Raw genomic sequence first — 17,574 nt, 5'->3', positions numbered from 1 at the left:
ATTCAGATTTCAGTAATTTTGAATATATAAATACTCAGAAATCTAAAGAAACTCAAACTACAAAACAAGTCTAACTAAAAATCTTTTGGAAAAAGGTAGCAAAGTCAGTTCTAATTCATCACAATGAGGCAGGTTAGACACATGGCTTCAAGGAAGAAAAGGAAAAAGCCAGTACTAATTACTAGGGCCCTGGTATCTGGCATAGAGGCCCAAGATATAAATGAATATAATTAACTATGCAAATAATTTTAGTCATTCACTGTTAGGGAACCAACATAGCAGGGCCATTAATCATTTACACCTTGCTGTTGTCCAACGGCATTGTTTGCTTAGAGGCTCTGCTTCACTTACGTTTATAATTAACTCAATAACTTATGTTTAACATATGATAATATACAGCTCTGGATAGTCAGGAAACAGGAATGAAAAGGGAGACAAAGTGCCTTCCCCGACACTTGTTTATGTTCTATAGGTAGAGACATAAGCAACCAAACACAATAGTTATTGCTGAAATTACAAAATTTTGACAATGAGAAAGTTATGCCCATTAGAGCTCACAGAAACAAATTCAAATTTTTAAAAAGACAGGGTGTTGAATAGATTCAACCACCAATACATATGAAACTGATACCAAGTTATCAAGTAACTATGTTCCTCTGGTACCATAGTGCACTTGGCTGAAATAATAGTCAGTTATCATTTGTCAGTTTCTGGGTGAAGTTCCTCACCCAGAACTTGTTATCTATATTTTCAATCTATTACAGAGTATATTTACATATTGAATATTTATTGATAAAAACATATACTGTGGCTTCACTATGTAAAATATAACATGGCAAAGATAGGGAATACAAGGTACATAAGACAGTGCCTTAGCTGGGCGGTGGTGGCTCACGCCTTTGATCCCAGCACTGGGGAGGCAGAGGCAGGTGGATCTCTGTGAGTTCAAGACCAGCCTGGTCTACAATAGCTAGTTCTAGGACAGCCTCCAAAGCTACACAAGGAAACCCTGTCTTGAAGAGAAAAAAAAAAAAAAGAGTGCCTTGGTCTATACCAAAGCCAGCATAATAAAATATTTTGGAAGGTCAAAAGAAGTAATAGCATCTGGCACAAATTATTAGTTTTTAAAAACTTGGAGCACAGTTTCTGTATTTTAAAACTAAGGCACTAATAAATAGAGCCAGGGCAGTTAAAGCATGTTCGTTTCATTACTTTCCCCTATTCTGAAAGTAATTTGCTCACACTTTCCATTTCTTTCATCCTTTGGTGTGTTCTTTCAGTTTCCTTTTTCAGTTGACTTATCTCCTGTTCATGCTGAAGCATTATAAACTCCTTTTCTCGAAGCTGTTCTTTGGCATTTTGCAACTTTTCATTTAAATTTTCTACCTAAATTTCAAACAGAGGGTCATTATTAACACAACTAAGAAAATATAATTTACTCATATCTGTGTTCTGAGTCAAATTTCAACCACTTATGTATAAAATATCTAAAAGTAGGCAGAACATGGAGGTCTATACTGCAAGTCAGCATTTTGGAAGTTGAGGCAGGAAGGTAATGAGTTCAAAACCAGACTAGACTACACAGCAAAGACCCTGTCACAAAAATAACAGCAACAAAAATCTAAAATCAAATTTTAAAAATTATTTTTCTGGGGCTAAAGAGATGGCACAGGGGTTAAGAGCACTCACTGCTTTTTCAGAGGACCTGGGTTCAGTTCCCAGCACCCACATGGCAACTCATACCCATCTGCAATTCCAGTTCTAAGGAATCTAGTGCCCTCTTCTGGGGGCACTGAATGTACCTGATGCACAAACATACAGGCAGACAAAACACCCACTCACATAAAATAAAACTAAATGTCTAAAATGTATTTTAATCCCAACACTTGGGAGACAGACACAGGCAGATAGATCTCTGTGAGTTCAAGGCCAGCCTGGTCTACAGAGCAAGTTCCAGGACAGCCAGGACTGTTACACAGAGAAACCCTTCCTTGAAAATCCAATTTAAAAAAAAAAAAAAAAAAAAAAAGGAAAGAAAAATTTGAGTAAAAGAAATAATGAATAAAATAAAGAAAGGGGACAGGGAGAGGGGGGAAAGAAAGAAGCTATCTTAAAAAGAAAAAACGAAAAATATTAGAGACATGGAATGAGAAAAGCAAGAGATAAAAATTCTGATAATGCAGAAAAATGTGTGAACAAAATTAGAGGATAAATGTAAAAACCATATATTGTTTTATAACTAAATAAACAATGTTAAAAGTATAATAAAAATAAGGGAAAACAATGATGCAAAAAAGGGAGGTGTAGAAAAGTATTTAATAAAATGACAAAGCATTGGAGTAGTTTCTTTCTGGGTTCTCTCATATTGAAGTCTACCAGACAAGGTTAAGTGCTCAGCTGAAGTTTGAATCTCTTTTCTTTTGTACTATTCAAGCAGATGTTTGGGACTGGTGAAGAGTCAGTTGTACAAGGCTGCATTTACTCTAGGGATTGCCCTTTTCTTTCTTTCTTTTTTTTTTTCAATACCAAAAGTCACTTCTGGCTGCACTTAGTTTTGTAGCTTATAAACCAGGCAGGTTCACAAACTCCAAAGACATCCCTGTTTGTAGTCCCTGGAGTTGCTACTAATTCTCCTGAGTCCATTTGGCTAATCTAAGTTTCAAACACTGTTCAACATTAACTGCCCCAGAGGAGGAAGGATCCTCTGAAAAATGAGAGCTTTCACTGGACCTGAATTTCAGCTTACAGTTCTGCTAGTGGAAACCACACGTAAGAAAGGCATCCCTGGATGACTACAGGCTGGGAGTTGTCACTCTTCAGTTACCCGAGATGTTGGAGTCTGCTCCCCACCAGAGAGCAGGACAAAAGTACTATGCCCATAGTCTAAGCCTCCCCCCACATAACTGAGTTCTCAGCATGTCCATGTCTTATCCTGTTTATTCTGTCTGAACACAGCTGCTTCCCACCCACAGACTGTGGCCACAAGGTTCCCTGGCTTGGTGGTGGTCACTGTGTGCAGGTCACCAGAACAGCGCAGTTTCAAATAATCGTCCTCCTCTGGCACCTAGCATACTGCCAGCCCCTGTTTCTTTCCCAGAGGTGACTTGTCACACTGGAGGAGTCACACACTCTAACTTCATTTGAGGCTCATGAGAAAAGTGAGCTTGTCCTATGGCTGTAAACACCATCTTCTCCCCCACCATTCACTTTTATATTAGCATTCCTTGGCTTAGTCTATGAATGAATCTGATACCTCTTCCCATGGGCAAATGTTTCAATCACTATTTATACAAGTGCACTAAACAAATGTAACACAGCTTTATAATTTTAAAGATAATATATATGTAAGATAAAAAATATAGAGAACACAAAGTTTCCTTCCCACACAATTTTTTCAATTAATTCTAGAATTACTCGTCCCTCCTCCCAGAAATATTTTACAGCTATTCAAGCATGTACATATTGTGGTAAGTATATAGACACATTGATATAAGCAATTACAACCAAAATAACATTGAAGAGAAAATAAATATTAAGTAGAATGTACAAGATTAATAAAAGTATGCAATCTTTCTACCATGTGCATGCTATAAAGACACCCCAAGCTATGTCCAGTGGCATTTGTGGGATCCCTGGGCATTGGAATTCAAGGCCAATCTAGGCAGCACAATAATAATAACAAACAACAAAAACATTTTATGAATGGTATACACACTAACGGTATTGATTTTTAAACAATTTAAATTATGAAATTTAAAAATAATTACCTGTTTGTTGCTTTCTTTAAGTTCTAATTCTGATTTCTCCAGAGTACCCTCTAATTTAATTATTTTTTGCTCCATTTCTCCTCTGTGCTCACGAATAGTCATATCCAAATGTGTAACCTAAATACAAGTAATATCAAGGTGGTTGCTCAATTTTATTGTAATGCAAACATTTTTGTGGTTGCAATGTACTTTTACAACAGGTACTTTTACCAACAAATGATAAGCTTATTCCAAATAAAGTAGGGACTTGAATCCTGTATGTATTATATGTTATAGAAACTTAAAATGTAAAATAAGAGAAAATGATGCCAGTTTCAGTTTATATTGGAATAAAAACTGTTAAATAATGCCTTGTTCCTCCAACATTTAGCTCACAGTAACATGTTCAACCACATGTTCTTTGATACACAATAAAAAAAGATCTAGGGGCTGGGGGGATGGCTCAGAGGTTAAGAGCACTGACTGCTCTTCCAGAGGTCCTGAGTTCAATTCCCAGCAACCACATCGTGGCTCACAACCATCCATTATGAGATCTGGTGCCGTCTTCTAGTGTGCAGGTATACATGGAAGCAGAATGTTGTATACATAATAAATAAAAATCTTTAAAAAAAAAAGATCTAAAGGGTATCAAGAGAACTCTTATGCTCAAAAATACTGGTCAGGCTGAGTTGTGGTTTAGTGGTAAAGAAATCACCTCCCTATTCAGTTCCCAGGGAGACAAACAAGTCTTCCAGTTAGCATTTGAGAAAGGGAGGCAAAAGGATTATAAACTCTTGGCCAACCTGGCCAAACAGCAAGTTTGTCTAAAAACATAATTTAGATTTATTTCTAATTTTAAAAATTTATAACCAGAAAAAAAAAAACAGTGACTTCTAAAACCTTCAAAATTGCCCCATGGTAGAAATATTTACTCAAATGTTAGTAGGAAAAAACAACCTGAGCTGCTCTTTGCTTTAGCTCCCAATTTCTCTCCTTCAGTGCCTGATCCATTTCAACCAGTTCTTGTTTTTTGTCTTCAATCTCCATCTTACATTCTCTAAAATTTGTCAAAAGAAAAGGATCAAAACAGATAATGTGACTACTATAATTTTTAAAAGTAGGTAAATTGATTTATTGTTTCCCATTAATTAAAAGCAACAGAATGTTTGTGGTTAATTCAGATTGAAAGAACATAAATCAAAAGAATAATGCATAAAAAAATGACTGAAAAAAAATGACTGAAAACAAAAGTTAACTCACACAGAGATGGGTTCGCTGGAATAATTTGGCTAGTTCACTAGCTAATTATGATGAGGTCTTATCTTAATATATAAGGTGCAGAGGAACTAAGGAAGACACACGACATCACTCTGACACATCCACATCTGCATCCACACATACCATGTGCTCCCAGATATAGGAATATGCACACATACCCATCAGGCTCACGCGCACTCACACCAAATCAGAGCAAAAGTAGTATTAAATGAGGCCAGGAAAATAGGAACCTGATCATAAAAGGCTTTATATACTAGAGGCCTGGAGCTTTTGAAAACCGTGGTTTTCATGCACAAAAAAACCGTGGTAAAAACATGTACAAAATATCCTATTAGCCATTTTAAAGTGCACAATTCAACTGAACTAACTACGCTCACAATGTTATGCAGTCATGACCATTATCTATTTGCAGTGCTTTTTTTTTTATTACAACAAAAGAAATTCTCACCTCTTTCAGGGATCTTTTTTTTCTGTTATCCCTTCCTCTGCCAACCACCAATCTTTACTATCTTTATGGACTTACCACCTTCATATAAACAATTATACTACATGTGTCTAGCTTCCCTGACTTAGCACAATGTTCTTAGGGTTCACCTACTTTATAGCATGGGTTATCACTATTTTATTGCTTTTTCTGATAAAATAATACTCTTATGAGTATGCCATATTTTCTTTATCCATTCATCATTGGTGGCCACTTGGTTTCTTGCCACTTTTTTGGCTATTGTGAACATAGATGCTATGAACATTTGTGTATACTTTTTGTTAAAATAACTATTTTCAGTGCTTTTAGGAAATTATTATGCTAAATGATAATATTTTCCCACAGTGGCTATCACTACTTTTGTTTCCTACCAGCAATGTATGAGAATTTCATTTCTCTACATACTTCCCAATACTTGATATTTTCTGGGTTTTTTAAGGACTGATTTACTGAATAATGAAGTGTGTCTCTATACTTCATTTTTTCATTTCCAAAGGAATTAAGATTTTACCGAGAATGTTTTAGAAAGCTATTAGAAGTCTAAATAGAAATCAATATGATTTATGTTTGAAGTCAGAAACATAATAAATCCTGTGGAAAATGGATTAGCAATGAAACCAAAAACATAAGGAACCCATTACTAAGACCCAACCATTCACCATTAAAAGAAACAATGATAGACTGTGAATAGTGATAACAGAAGTCAATGGATTTTAAAATATGTTTTAGAAATAAGGTGGACAAGGTGCTGGAGAGATGGCTCAGAGGTTAAGAGCACTGACTGCTCTTCCAGAGGTCCTGAGTTCAATTCCCAGCAACCACATGGTGGCTCACAACCATCCGTTATGAGATCTGGTACCCTCCTCTGGTGTGCAGATATACATGGAAGCAGAATGTTGTATACATAATAAATAAATAAAATTAAAAAAAAAAGAAATAAGGTGGACAAAACCGCCTAATATAAAAGACTGACTAGTATAAAAGAGAGGAGGATAATTCTACAGACTTCTGGTTCCAGCAATTATATCAGAAAGACAGGAGAGGCAGAGTTCTAAGAAAATATATGAATGTCTTTGGCTGAGTTTGAGATGCCTCTTAAAATATCCACTATGGAGGGTTGGCAAGATGGTTCAACAGGTAATGCACTTGCTGCCAAGCCTGGCAACCTGAGTTTAATCCCTGAGACCAATATGGTAGAAAAACTGATTGTCACAATTTGTCCTTTAACTTCCATGTGTGCATCATGATACATGTCACACATCCACCCATGTGCACACAAAATAAATGAATAAAAATTTAGTAAGATCCAGCTTAGCTTTTCCTTGCAGATCTGCTCAGCCTTCCCTCCCTTCCAGCCTACCTCCATTCCTTTTGGTCAGCCACTGATAACCTAGAAACCCCCTCTGCCAGGGATCAATGGTGTCCATTTCTGGTAGGGACTGAAGTAGGAAGCACTCACTATCTTTCCTGTTCTCTATTACAATCTCTCCATTGTCACCCTCAACTCTGTAGCAGCCTGCTCACCCCTCCTGGCCATCCAAACACAAATCCACACACCTGTGGACACCTGATTTTTTATAAAGAAGCCAGAAATACACACTGAAAAAAAGACAGCATCTTCAACAAAGGATGGTGGTAGACTGACTAGATGGCTGTGTGTAGAAGAATGCAAATAGATCCATATTTATCACCCCATACAAAATTCAACACCAAATGAATCAAAAACTTCAACATAAGACCAGATACCCTGAATCTGACAGAAGAGAACATGGGGAATAGGCTTGAACTCATTGGCACAAGAAAAGATTTTATGATGAAACTGATCAAAGAATGAGTGCAAAAGTACTAGCAGTTAAAAGCAACTTCTCTCACTTGCATAGATGGATCATAAGATGAAAAACCACAAAAAAAAAACCCAAAATCCAAAACAGAATGAAACAGTTGAGAAGTTGGACCATTTAGAATTCAGTAACAATTTTTGTGGTATGGTACAATGACTCAAAATAATCAAAGAGATGCCTGTAATTATGGTATCATTTCTTACTAGTTAACTCACCTAAGTTCAGCGGTGAGATCCTTTATTGTAGTGTATTTCTCCTCTAATGATAACTGAGCCTTCTGTAGCACATCTCTCAATTCCTGTAGTTGTCTTAAGGTACTTTTCAATTCTCCATGAGCATTCTGTAGCTCGTTTTCTAGTGCTTCCCGTTTCTGCATGGTTTCTGTCAGTTCAGCTTCAGTGTGGTGCTGCAACCTTTCTAACTCCTTCACTATTAAGAAAATAGAATAATTTAAGAACTACATGTAAACCATTTTTATTAAGAACTTTATTCATAAGCATAACTAAGAATATTCATCAGGGCCTGAGTTTAGATGCCAAACACTCATACAAAAGACTGTATTTTTAACCTGTTTAAGTGCTGGTGGAGACAGACAACTGGAGCTCATTGGCCAGTTAGCCTTGCCAATCAGAGTCCCTGTCTTAAAAAATAAGATGGACAGCAATCAAGGAAGATAATTTCAAACCCTGGCCTCTACATGCACATACCCAAAAGTGCACACTTTCACATGTACATAAAACACACACACAACAATATATAATCTGAGAGCTGGAATCTACAACTCTCATTATAGAGTGCTTGCTCAGAATACACAAAGTCCTGGATTTATTTCCTAGCACTACATACATAGACAGGGCATGTTGGTCCCTGTCTATAATCTTAGCACTAGAAAGGTGGAAGCAGGAGGATCGGAAGTTCACGGTCTTCCTCCACTATATAAGAAGTTCTGGTGCAGCCTAGGATACATGGAATTCTATCCAAAAATTAAAAAAAAAAGTCTGATAGAACTTTCATTCATCTCTAAGAGACAAAATACTGAACACTATCCCTTTTAGCATCCCCACCCCAACTGCTCACTTTATTCCACTTAAATATAATGTCTTAGTCACTCTTCTATTTTTGTGAAGAGACACCATGACCAAAGCAAAAGTTAGGAAAGAAAATATCAATTGGGGGCTTGCTTACAGTTTTAGAAATTTAGTTCATTATCATCATGGTGGGGAACATGGTGGCATTCAAGCAAACAATGGAGCAGTACCCCAACACTAGTAGCCTCCTTCCTCCAACAAGGCCACACCTCCTAATCTTTCTCAATACTGCCACTCACTAATGACTAAGCATCATTCAAATATATGAGCCTAGAGAGATCATGCCTATTCAAATCACCACACAAAAATACACAGGTATTTGTAGTCAAGTTAAATTTAGCTAACTAGTTGCTTACCTGTATTTGTTTTCTTTTCTAGTTCTGTCTTTGTCTGATCTAAAATCATATCTAACTGAGAGAGATGTATGGATTTATTTTCCACATCTCGTTTCAGATGTATTATTTCTTTTTCCATTTTAGACAGCTCTTCTTTGTACTGATCCAGCTCAAGTTTGGCTTGCCTATTTAAAAAGAAACAATAGAACAGGTAATTTGGAAGCTTTAAACTAAAAGGCTTGTCTCTAACTTTAAGTCTGCAAATTTTATTAGGTTAAATATTAGCAAATCTCTACTCAGAATCTTAAGTCACCTATTATACTTTTAAAAAACTTCTCCAACAAAAGTATTATTATTCTTTACACCGGCAAACCACTGAAAACCAAGGCCAGCATTCTTTTCAATCTAACTAGATACAATTTTACATAGTTTCATATATATTGAGAACACTCAGGGATAAGCACGTGATATTTTTATTATGTGAAATAACAAAGAGGCTAAGTAATCAAATTACCATAAAGACCACATTACTCTTATGGAGGTATTAATTTTTATGTAAGGCCTATTACTAGGATATGTCTTTTAGTTTTAAAAGTGACTAGAGATTCCTAGATTGAACAGCTTTCTCTGCTACACACATGAAGGAACTAAAACACTAAGAGGTAACACAAGCAGACAATAACAGTAAAACTGAATGGACCAGGTTCTCTAACTTTCATTCAGTCCAGAACTCATTCCAACACATATTCACCGAAGTATTGAATCTTTAAAACAGCATACAAAAATAGATGTCTCTATAGATGATAGGCAGGTAGGTGTGTGGGTTGGTGGGTAGGTGTGTGGGTGGGGGGTAGGTGTGTGGGTGGGTGGTAGGTATGTGGGTGGGTGGGTAGGTAAGTTGTAGGGGAAATGCTGGCCATGCCTACTTGGAGGCTGGCATAGGTGACCACACACACTTGGGCATGGTCAGAGTGACACAGCAAGACTTTAAATGAGGGTCCCACGCATGTGGCTTCCTCTCTTCCCTGGTCCGCCTGGTTGTAAGGGACTGACTCCATTGTGTGAGTACTTTCCTAATAAACATTGGCTCATCAAACTTGCTCTGACCCATTTGCGATCGTATTTATTGCATTTCAATGATAGTAAGTGAGTGGGTTGATAAGGTAGTGGGTAGGTAGTTGGGTGGGTGGGTGGGTAGTAGTTGGATGGGTGGGTAGGTAGTTTGGTGGGTAGGTAGGTAGTTGGTTAGGTAGGTGGGTGGGTAGGTAGGTAGGTGGGTTAGGCAGGTAAGTGAGTAGGTGGGTGGGTAGGCGGATAGGTGGGTGGATAGGTAGTTAGGTGGGCCTTTGTGCATGGGAAGCCAGCACTCTACCACTAAGTTGTGTGCCTAGCATACTGACACTTTTACATCTCTAAAATTCAAGGTAAACAATTTTCAACTTAAGATTGTTCCTACGAAGAGAACTGATATAAAGTGAATAATTAGAAGAGAATAATCAAGAGGCTGACATACAGTGATAAAATCTGGATAACAAAAATAGTGTAGAAATTTTGTAAAAAAACATTAAAAACTCAAAAAACTTAGTACTCTATAGTCATTTAGTAAATAACAATCACAGCTCTATATGCCTCAAGGGTTAGTGAGGATAGCAATATATTTTAGCATGGTATAAAGTAATATACACAATAATTATTCAGAGGTGGTAAAAAGGCCAAGAGAATATATAGTTTAGAAACTGTCCACTAAAAATATTCTTTGTTTTCTTCTAGTCTTAGTATTGACTAGAAATAAACTCTACCTTTATTTCACTTCTAAGCAATTACTCCTTCTTGATAAAACTGAGTAAACAGAGCATTAACACACATTTAAGTGCTTAAAATATTAACATCATCATCAGTAATACTCAAATTTTAACTATAGCCTTAAAAAGTTTTATGGCAGATTTTAAACCCATCTATGTTTTAGAAATCTTCTCTTTGTTGTTTCAAGGTTATTGAAAGCAATCAAGATTGAGATGAGGAATAGGACCAAAGGAATTATTATGCTAAATACTAGACTCTAGAAACTTGATGGTTATATAAGTGAAGAATAAAAACCAAAACCTTTTTGGTTTCAGAGCATGTATAAACTGTGTACTTTATGTAGCCTAGTTTCTTTGAGTTTCATCATCCTTATTTTAAAAACTATAACATATACATGCCATAGGTTTAAGATTAAATGAGTTAATGTGTCTATCTAGAACAAAGAAGGTAAATGCTCAATAAGTTGGTTTCTTTTCTATATGAAAAACTTATCAAAAGCAAATTGAGCCAGGCGTTGGTGGCACACACCTTTAATCCCAGCACTCAGGAGGCAGAGGCAGGCGGATCTCTGTGAGTTCTCTCTGAAGAGATGAATGCAGCTTTCTTGTAAAGAGTAATCATTAAGCCTTGAGCTTCCTATCAGTGTTTAGGATTTAGCTTTCCTATTGAAGATGGCTATTGGTTTATATTCAAGAAGCTTTGGAGTGATTATTTGAAAGTCAAAAAAGTAGGAAACCTCCTGGGTCACAAAAAAGGCAGGAAAACAGATAAGGGCTAGTAGGGAATTGGAAGGGAACAAGAGAGAATAGAGGGTGACTATGACCAAAATACATTATGTACATGTATGAAAAATGTCATATCATTATGACATTTTACCCTTGTTATACATAATTCATACATGCAAATAAAACACTTTTAAAGTAGGGATTTAAAAAGGAAGAATCAAATGTTTCATTTGTTCCAGTGAAGGAGTAAGACACCCAGTTAGAGAAGCATCAAGGAGTTGGTAGAGTTTTAAAAGAAGAGGCAAAGATGTAAAACCAGTCTTGTATGAACTACTTAGCTTGTCAGACACTATTAGGGAAACACAAGATTTTAATTTAAGTAAAGCTGGTATACATAATTATATTTTTCTGTGGCTTCTTTAAAGATGATGGCATCAAGAAGTGTGACTTGGATTTTGTGTATATGCATTTTGTATGTGTGTACATAGAGATGCACATGAATGTATAAGCACATGCATGTGGAGGTCAGAGGTCAAAGTCAAATGTCTTCCCCAGTCTCTCTTCACCTTATTTGTTTGTTTGTTTTTTGAGATATGGTCTATCACTAAATCTGTAGGAGATTTTTACAGATTCAGCATTTCAGCTAGGTCCGGGATCCTCCTTTCTATGCCTCCTCAATGGTGCGATTATAGGAGCACGCTACCGTGCCTGGCTTTTCTCATGGGCGCTGGGAATATGAACTCAGGTCCTCCTGTGTATACAGAAAGCACTTTATCAACTGAGCCATCCCCCACCCCAAGCTGGATTTTAACTCTGTGATGTATAAGCCAAAGAGAAGGCTAATGAGGTGATTTTAATGACTAACTTGACTTTAAGGTCAATAAAGAAAGGAGAGTAGCAGGGCTGGAGAGATGGCTCAGAGGTTAAGAGCACTGACTGCTCTTCCAGAGGTCCTAAGTTCAATTCTCAGCAATCACATGGTGGCTCACAACCATCCGTTATGAGATCTGGTGCCCTCTTCTGGTATGCAGATATACATGGAAGCAGAATGTTGTATATATAATAAATAAATAAAATCTTTAAAAAAAAGAGTAGCAATATGAAGTTACATAGCTATAATATCAATTCTGGGGAAGCAGAGGAACAAAGCTTGTAACTTTGAAGATAACCCAAACTACATTTTGAGGCCTTGTTTCAAAAGCAAAACAAAGGAAAGCAAGCGAAGGTATCTGAGAATAACACAATAGTAAACAGTAGAAATGGTAAGCTTTAGGGTAAACTGTGGGCATGCCTGAAGCATGACAGAAATACAATAATCAGAGAAGAAAGGTTTTAAAAATCAAAAACTCAAGTCATAACATGAATCAGTTAAATGAATACTAACTAGAGTTGGTGTTGGAGAGAACAATAAATCAGGTGGCCTATAAGTGTCAGCAATACGGAATGATACTATCCAATTACATGAGTAAAGAGTACACCTTTGTGGTACAAGAACATAAGGGAAATGTTTGTTTTAGTTTAGAAGCCTGCAAGAGAACAGGTAATGACCCCAGGATAATGTGAGAGATTTATTATAGTAGGAGAAAAGAAAAGGCAGAGAAAATAGAGGATGTCCATGAATTCCAGAACGTACAACGGAAGTTTTCATAAGTTGGCATGGGATGGAGAAAACAGCAACCGGCCTTGGTTTGGAAACCTGGCATTTCTTGTGAATAGTCTTCATGGTCTCACAAAAGTCACTAGTGGAAAGGCTGTATTAGTTGCTAAATACCTAATAGGAAATATATATATATATATATATATATATATATATATATATATATATTACGATTTTATTTATTTATCATGTCTTCTGCCTGCATGCCAGCAGAGGGCACCAGATCTCATTCAAGGTGGTTGTGAGCCATCATGTGGTTGCTGGGAATTGAACTCAGGACCTCTGGAAGAGCAGTCAGTGCTCTTAACTGCTAAGCCAACTTTCCAGATCCAGGAAAGAGAAATCTTGAAGGAAAAATATGTTACTGGCACTGTTGACAGTACACCTTCAAGCAAGTACTACTCTAAGCCCAGAGTCCCTATCTTAATACTTAATCATTGTCAACAAGAAAGGAAGTCTGTGGACATAGGTTTTAGTTTCAGAATATAAGTTCACACTTGACTGCTACTGGTTTGTAAAAGGGGTAGAATTATGTCACTTCTTATTAACAAAGTAGAATTTAGATACGCTTAATATCTGTTTCAGCTTACAGATTCACTGAGATGATTTTGAATGTACAGTCAAGGCTGACAACTATTTTATTTATCTCACATAAAATTAGGTCTCGGTGACGAGGGTCGGCAGCTGAGGGAGTTCCTACTCTAGAGCCGAGGCTGCTGCTGCTGCTCGGGGTCTCCGCCACCTGCACCCTGAGGCCTGCGGCTGTGGCCCGTGTGCGACTTGACAGGGCTGCTGCTGCTGCTGCAGTCCTCACTCTGCGTTCCTCAGCAGGGAGCTGCCTCGGATCTCCACCATGGCGTCCACGAGCAACAACCTCCAGAAAGCAATAGATCTTGCAAGCAAAGCAGCGCAGGAAGACAAAGCTGGGAACTATGAGGAAGCCCTTCAACTCTACCAACATGCTGTTCAGTATTTTCTCCATGTCGTTAAGTATGAAACACAAGGTGATAAAGCCAAGCAAGGGCCAAGTGTACAGAATACCTTGCTTGATAGAGCAGAAAAACTGAAGGAGTATCTGAAGAAAAAGGAGAAGAAGCCACAGAAGCCCGTGAACGAGGAACAGTCCAGTGCAGTTGATGAGAAGGGGATGACAGTGATGGGGAAGCAGAATCTGATGACCCTGAAAAAAAGAAACTACAGAATCAACTTCAAGGTGCCATTATTATAGAGCGACCAAATGTGAAGTAGAGTGATGTTGCTGGTCTTGAAGGAGCCAAAGAAGCACTTAAAGAAGCTGTGATTCTGCCTATTAAATTTCCTCATCTGTTTACAGGGAAGAGGACACCTTGGAGAGGAATCCTATTATTTGGGCCAGCAGGAACAGGAAAGTCATATTTAGCCAAAGCTGTTGCAACAGAAGCAAACAACTCAACAGTTTTCTCTATATCTTCCTCTGACCTTGTTTCTAAGTGGCTGGGAGAAAGTGAAAAACTGGTTAAGGACTTATTCCAGCTTGCCAGAGAGAACAAGTCTTCCATTATCTTCATTGATGAGATTGACTCTTTGTGCGGTTCCAGAAGTGAAAATCAAAGTGAAGCTGCATGGAGAATTAAGACCAAATTCCTGGTTCAAATGCAAGGAGTTGGTGTGGACAATGATGGTATTTTGGTTCTGGGAGCTACAAATATAACCTGGGTTCTGGAATCTGCAATTAGATGAAGATTTGAGAAACATATTTATATCCCTTGGCCTGAAGCACATGCCCGTGCAGCCATGTTTAAACTGCACTTGGGCAGCACTCAGAAGCAGACTTTCAAGAACTTGGGAGGAAGACAGACGGCTATTCAGGAGCAGATATAAGTATCATTGTACGAGATGCACTTATGCAGCCTGTTTGAAAAGTTCAGTCAGCTACTCATTTCAAAAAGGTTCGTGGACCCTCAAGATCTGATCCGAACAGCATTGTAAATGATCTGCTGACCCTCTGCTCTTCAGGAGATCCCGGGGCTGTGGAAATGACATGGATGGATGTCCCTGGAGATAAACTCTTGGAACCAGTCCTTTCCATGTGGGATATGCTGCAGTCACTGACCAGCACCGAGCCAACCGTCAATGAACATGATTTGTTGAAGTTGAAGAAGTTTACAGAGGACTTTGGCAAAGACAGCAAGAACATGTTCACATTGCATTTCTTCTCTTTTGTAGGTATTCTTGGATGACATTCAGATTATTTCCAGTAAAACTCTTTTACACAGGAAAACATAGATCTCACTTCAGTGTTCCTTTAAGTTTGTGTTGTACTTTTCCTATACTACCTGTTAAATTCTCTAATTAACAAAAATTGTAAAATGGTAAGGAAGTGAGCAATGGTATAAAAAACAGCAGAGAACTGAAACAGTGAGGAGAGCCTTGAGCTTGATATGCAGCATTTAGTGTTATCAGGAGCGTGCTTTCAAAGAGCAATGGCTTTTCTTTCCTTCGTCCCTTTTTTTTTTTTTTTTAAGGAAATTGAAATAGGGCTAAAGCTAATGATATATAAATATCTTGAAAAAATATTTAAGCATTCTTATCAATGTAAAGCTATTACTTTATTAAAAATTAAAAATGAGAATCTTTATTCTCAGGGATGGGTGTTAAAGCGCAGAACACTGCGATGAATTTGGGGGATTGTGCCACAGCCAGTGCTACTGTTGACTTTGCAGTGGATTAAAGTGATTCCTCAAAAGGCAGCAGGCTTTTATAACCACATGACACCTTTCACTGTGCAAGAGACTTTCTAAGTTAGTCATCATCTTCACCTTGAAGAAGAAAGTTGTCTACTTCAGTGTCTTTTTGTAGCCAAGATTGCCCAAAAGAGGTGGCAAAGAAGTATACATTTTTAAAGAATTATCATAAAATACTGTAATGGGAACCTTTAATAATAAGAAAATGGCTTCCCTTTGGACTTTAGGATGTTTCCTGTGTATGATGTGGGTGTGTGTGTGTGTGTATATATATATATACACATACATACAGGATATGGAGAACCTTGTCTTCACTTTTAAGTTCAGGGAGAAGTTTGTCTTAGCCACACAAACATTATCAGTGCGGTATTTCATGAAGCTTTAGAGATAAACTGATGTCTCATTAAATGTAGCATTATGTTATTTTAAGGTCTTCAAATAAATGATCTGGGGGTGTGTGTCACATACTTGTGTACCAACTCTGACTTGTGCCTTGGACATTTGCATTGACTACATGCAAACAATTACTAGGTTAACTAGAATTGCTATGCAGTTCTACCTTGCAAGTGCTACATACACAACAATTACATTTTAAAGTATATTTGCACATTATACATGCTATGCTATATGATTGCCTTTAGGTTTTCTGTACAGATTATTTCTGTTGATATTCAATGAAAATCATAGGCCTAAAATATACTGTTCTTATGTGAAGTAAATTGCTATAACCTAAAAAAAAAAAAAAAAAAAAAATTAGGTCTCCTGGCCAGGCAGTGGTAGCACACACCTTTAATCCCAGCACTTGGGAGGCAGAGGCAGAGGCAGAGGCAGGCAGATTTGAGTTTGAGGCCAGCCTGGTCTACAGAGAGAGTTCCAGGATAGCCAGGATTACACAGAAAAAACCTGTCTTGAAAAAAATTAAAAACAAAAACAAACAAAATACCAGTTAGGTCAGGTCCCCTGAGAGTTATTTGTAATTTAATGCAGCAGTTACTGAGTGCCTATAAAGTATAAGGATTTGTGCTAGTTGTACCTGAAAGCTTCAGGCATTATGCTAGCCTGCCCCTGTTACCTGGCGGAACAGGCAGTACCCTGGTCAGCCCAGGGTTCCATGGGAACTAAGTCTGCACACAGGTGCAGAGGACCCCTTTAAAAGACAGACCCCTTCTCATTTACTCTCTCTCTGCTCTTTTCTCTCTGCTCTTCTCTTCTCCAACCTTCTCTCTCTCTCTATGGCGACCGGCCATGGCAGTCAGCCATTTACCCTGTTCCTCTTCTCCCTACTCTGCCAGGCCTATAATAAACTGGGTAATATGTCTCATCCTGGTCTCATCTTGCGCCTTCCTCCTCTTCTTTATCTTTAATTTAAACAAAAATCTAACAGCACCAAATGTTGTGGGGAACCCTAAAATAAGCTAAATAGGGTCCTTATTTAAAGGTAAGAAAGCAAAAGTACTGTACTATAATATAAAAAAAAGATATACCGAAGGCTATGAGGGAGACAGAATAAAATGCTACAGGAACATAGGTTATGATGAAATTAATTCCTCACACAATACCTCACTGGATTATGTGTATTGTTAGGTATTGTGTGAGGAAAAACTCTAAAACTCAAAAATTACTGATACAAAACTGAAAAGGCTAATAAAACTATTACATTCAAATTTTACCTGGCAGTACCAGTAAGTTCGATAATTTTTTGCCTTTTCAAATCTGCATCATGTATGGCTGTTTCATATTTCTCTTCCATTATTCTCAACTTCTCTGCTGAGATTTCCCTTTGTTTCTGAAGCTCTTGTTCCTGCTTTGATACCTGGTAAGGCAGTTTTCAGGTAAGTGCTGAAATTCAATTACACTTCAACATTATACAGAAGAAAACTACTTTCATAAATAT

The 17,574-nt window shown here is 37.5% G+C and overlaps 1 protein-coding gene and 1 pseudogene across 11 annotated transcripts in view; one reads left to right on the top strand and one right to left on the bottom strand.

Moving 5' to 3' along the window:
* Ccdc18 (coiled-coil domain containing 18) overlaps positions 1–17,574 on the bottom strand; it is a 94,819-nt gene that overhangs the window by 25,037 nt on the left and 52,208 nt on the right. For 10 of the 11 annotated variants that reach the window (XM_027425941.2, XM_027425934.2, XM_027425939.2 and 7 more), the window contains 6 exons: positions 17,351–17,493; positions 8,794–8,957; positions 7,565–7,778; positions 4,704–4,803; positions 3,768–3,884; positions 1,243–1,386 (listed from right to left, as the gene is read on the bottom strand). In XM_027425941.2, the coding sequence (XP_027281742.1) occupies positions 1,243–1,386; positions 3,768–3,884; positions 4,704–4,803; positions 7,565–7,778; positions 8,794–8,957; positions 17,351–17,493 (882 nt within the window). The remainder of the gene's footprint in view (positions 1–1,242; positions 1,387–3,767; positions 3,885–4,703; positions 4,804–7,564; positions 7,779–8,793; positions 8,958–17,350; positions 17,494–17,574) is intronic. The other variant, XM_027425940.2, reaches the window with a different exon arrangement.
* Positions 13,643–16,145, top strand: LOC103159860 (annotated as a pseudogene).

This window comes from Cricetulus griseus, chromosome 7 (assembly GCF_003668045.3).
Source record: "Cricetulus griseus strain 17A/GY chromosome 7, alternate assembly CriGri-PICRH-1.0, whole genome shotgun sequence".
In the NCBI taxonomy this organism is placed as follows: domain Eukaryota; kingdom Metazoa; phylum Chordata; class Mammalia; order Rodentia; family Cricetidae; genus Cricetulus; species Cricetulus griseus.
The sequence above is the reverse complement of the archived record's forward strand: the minus strand, read 5'-3'. Positions and strand labels throughout refer to the sequence as shown.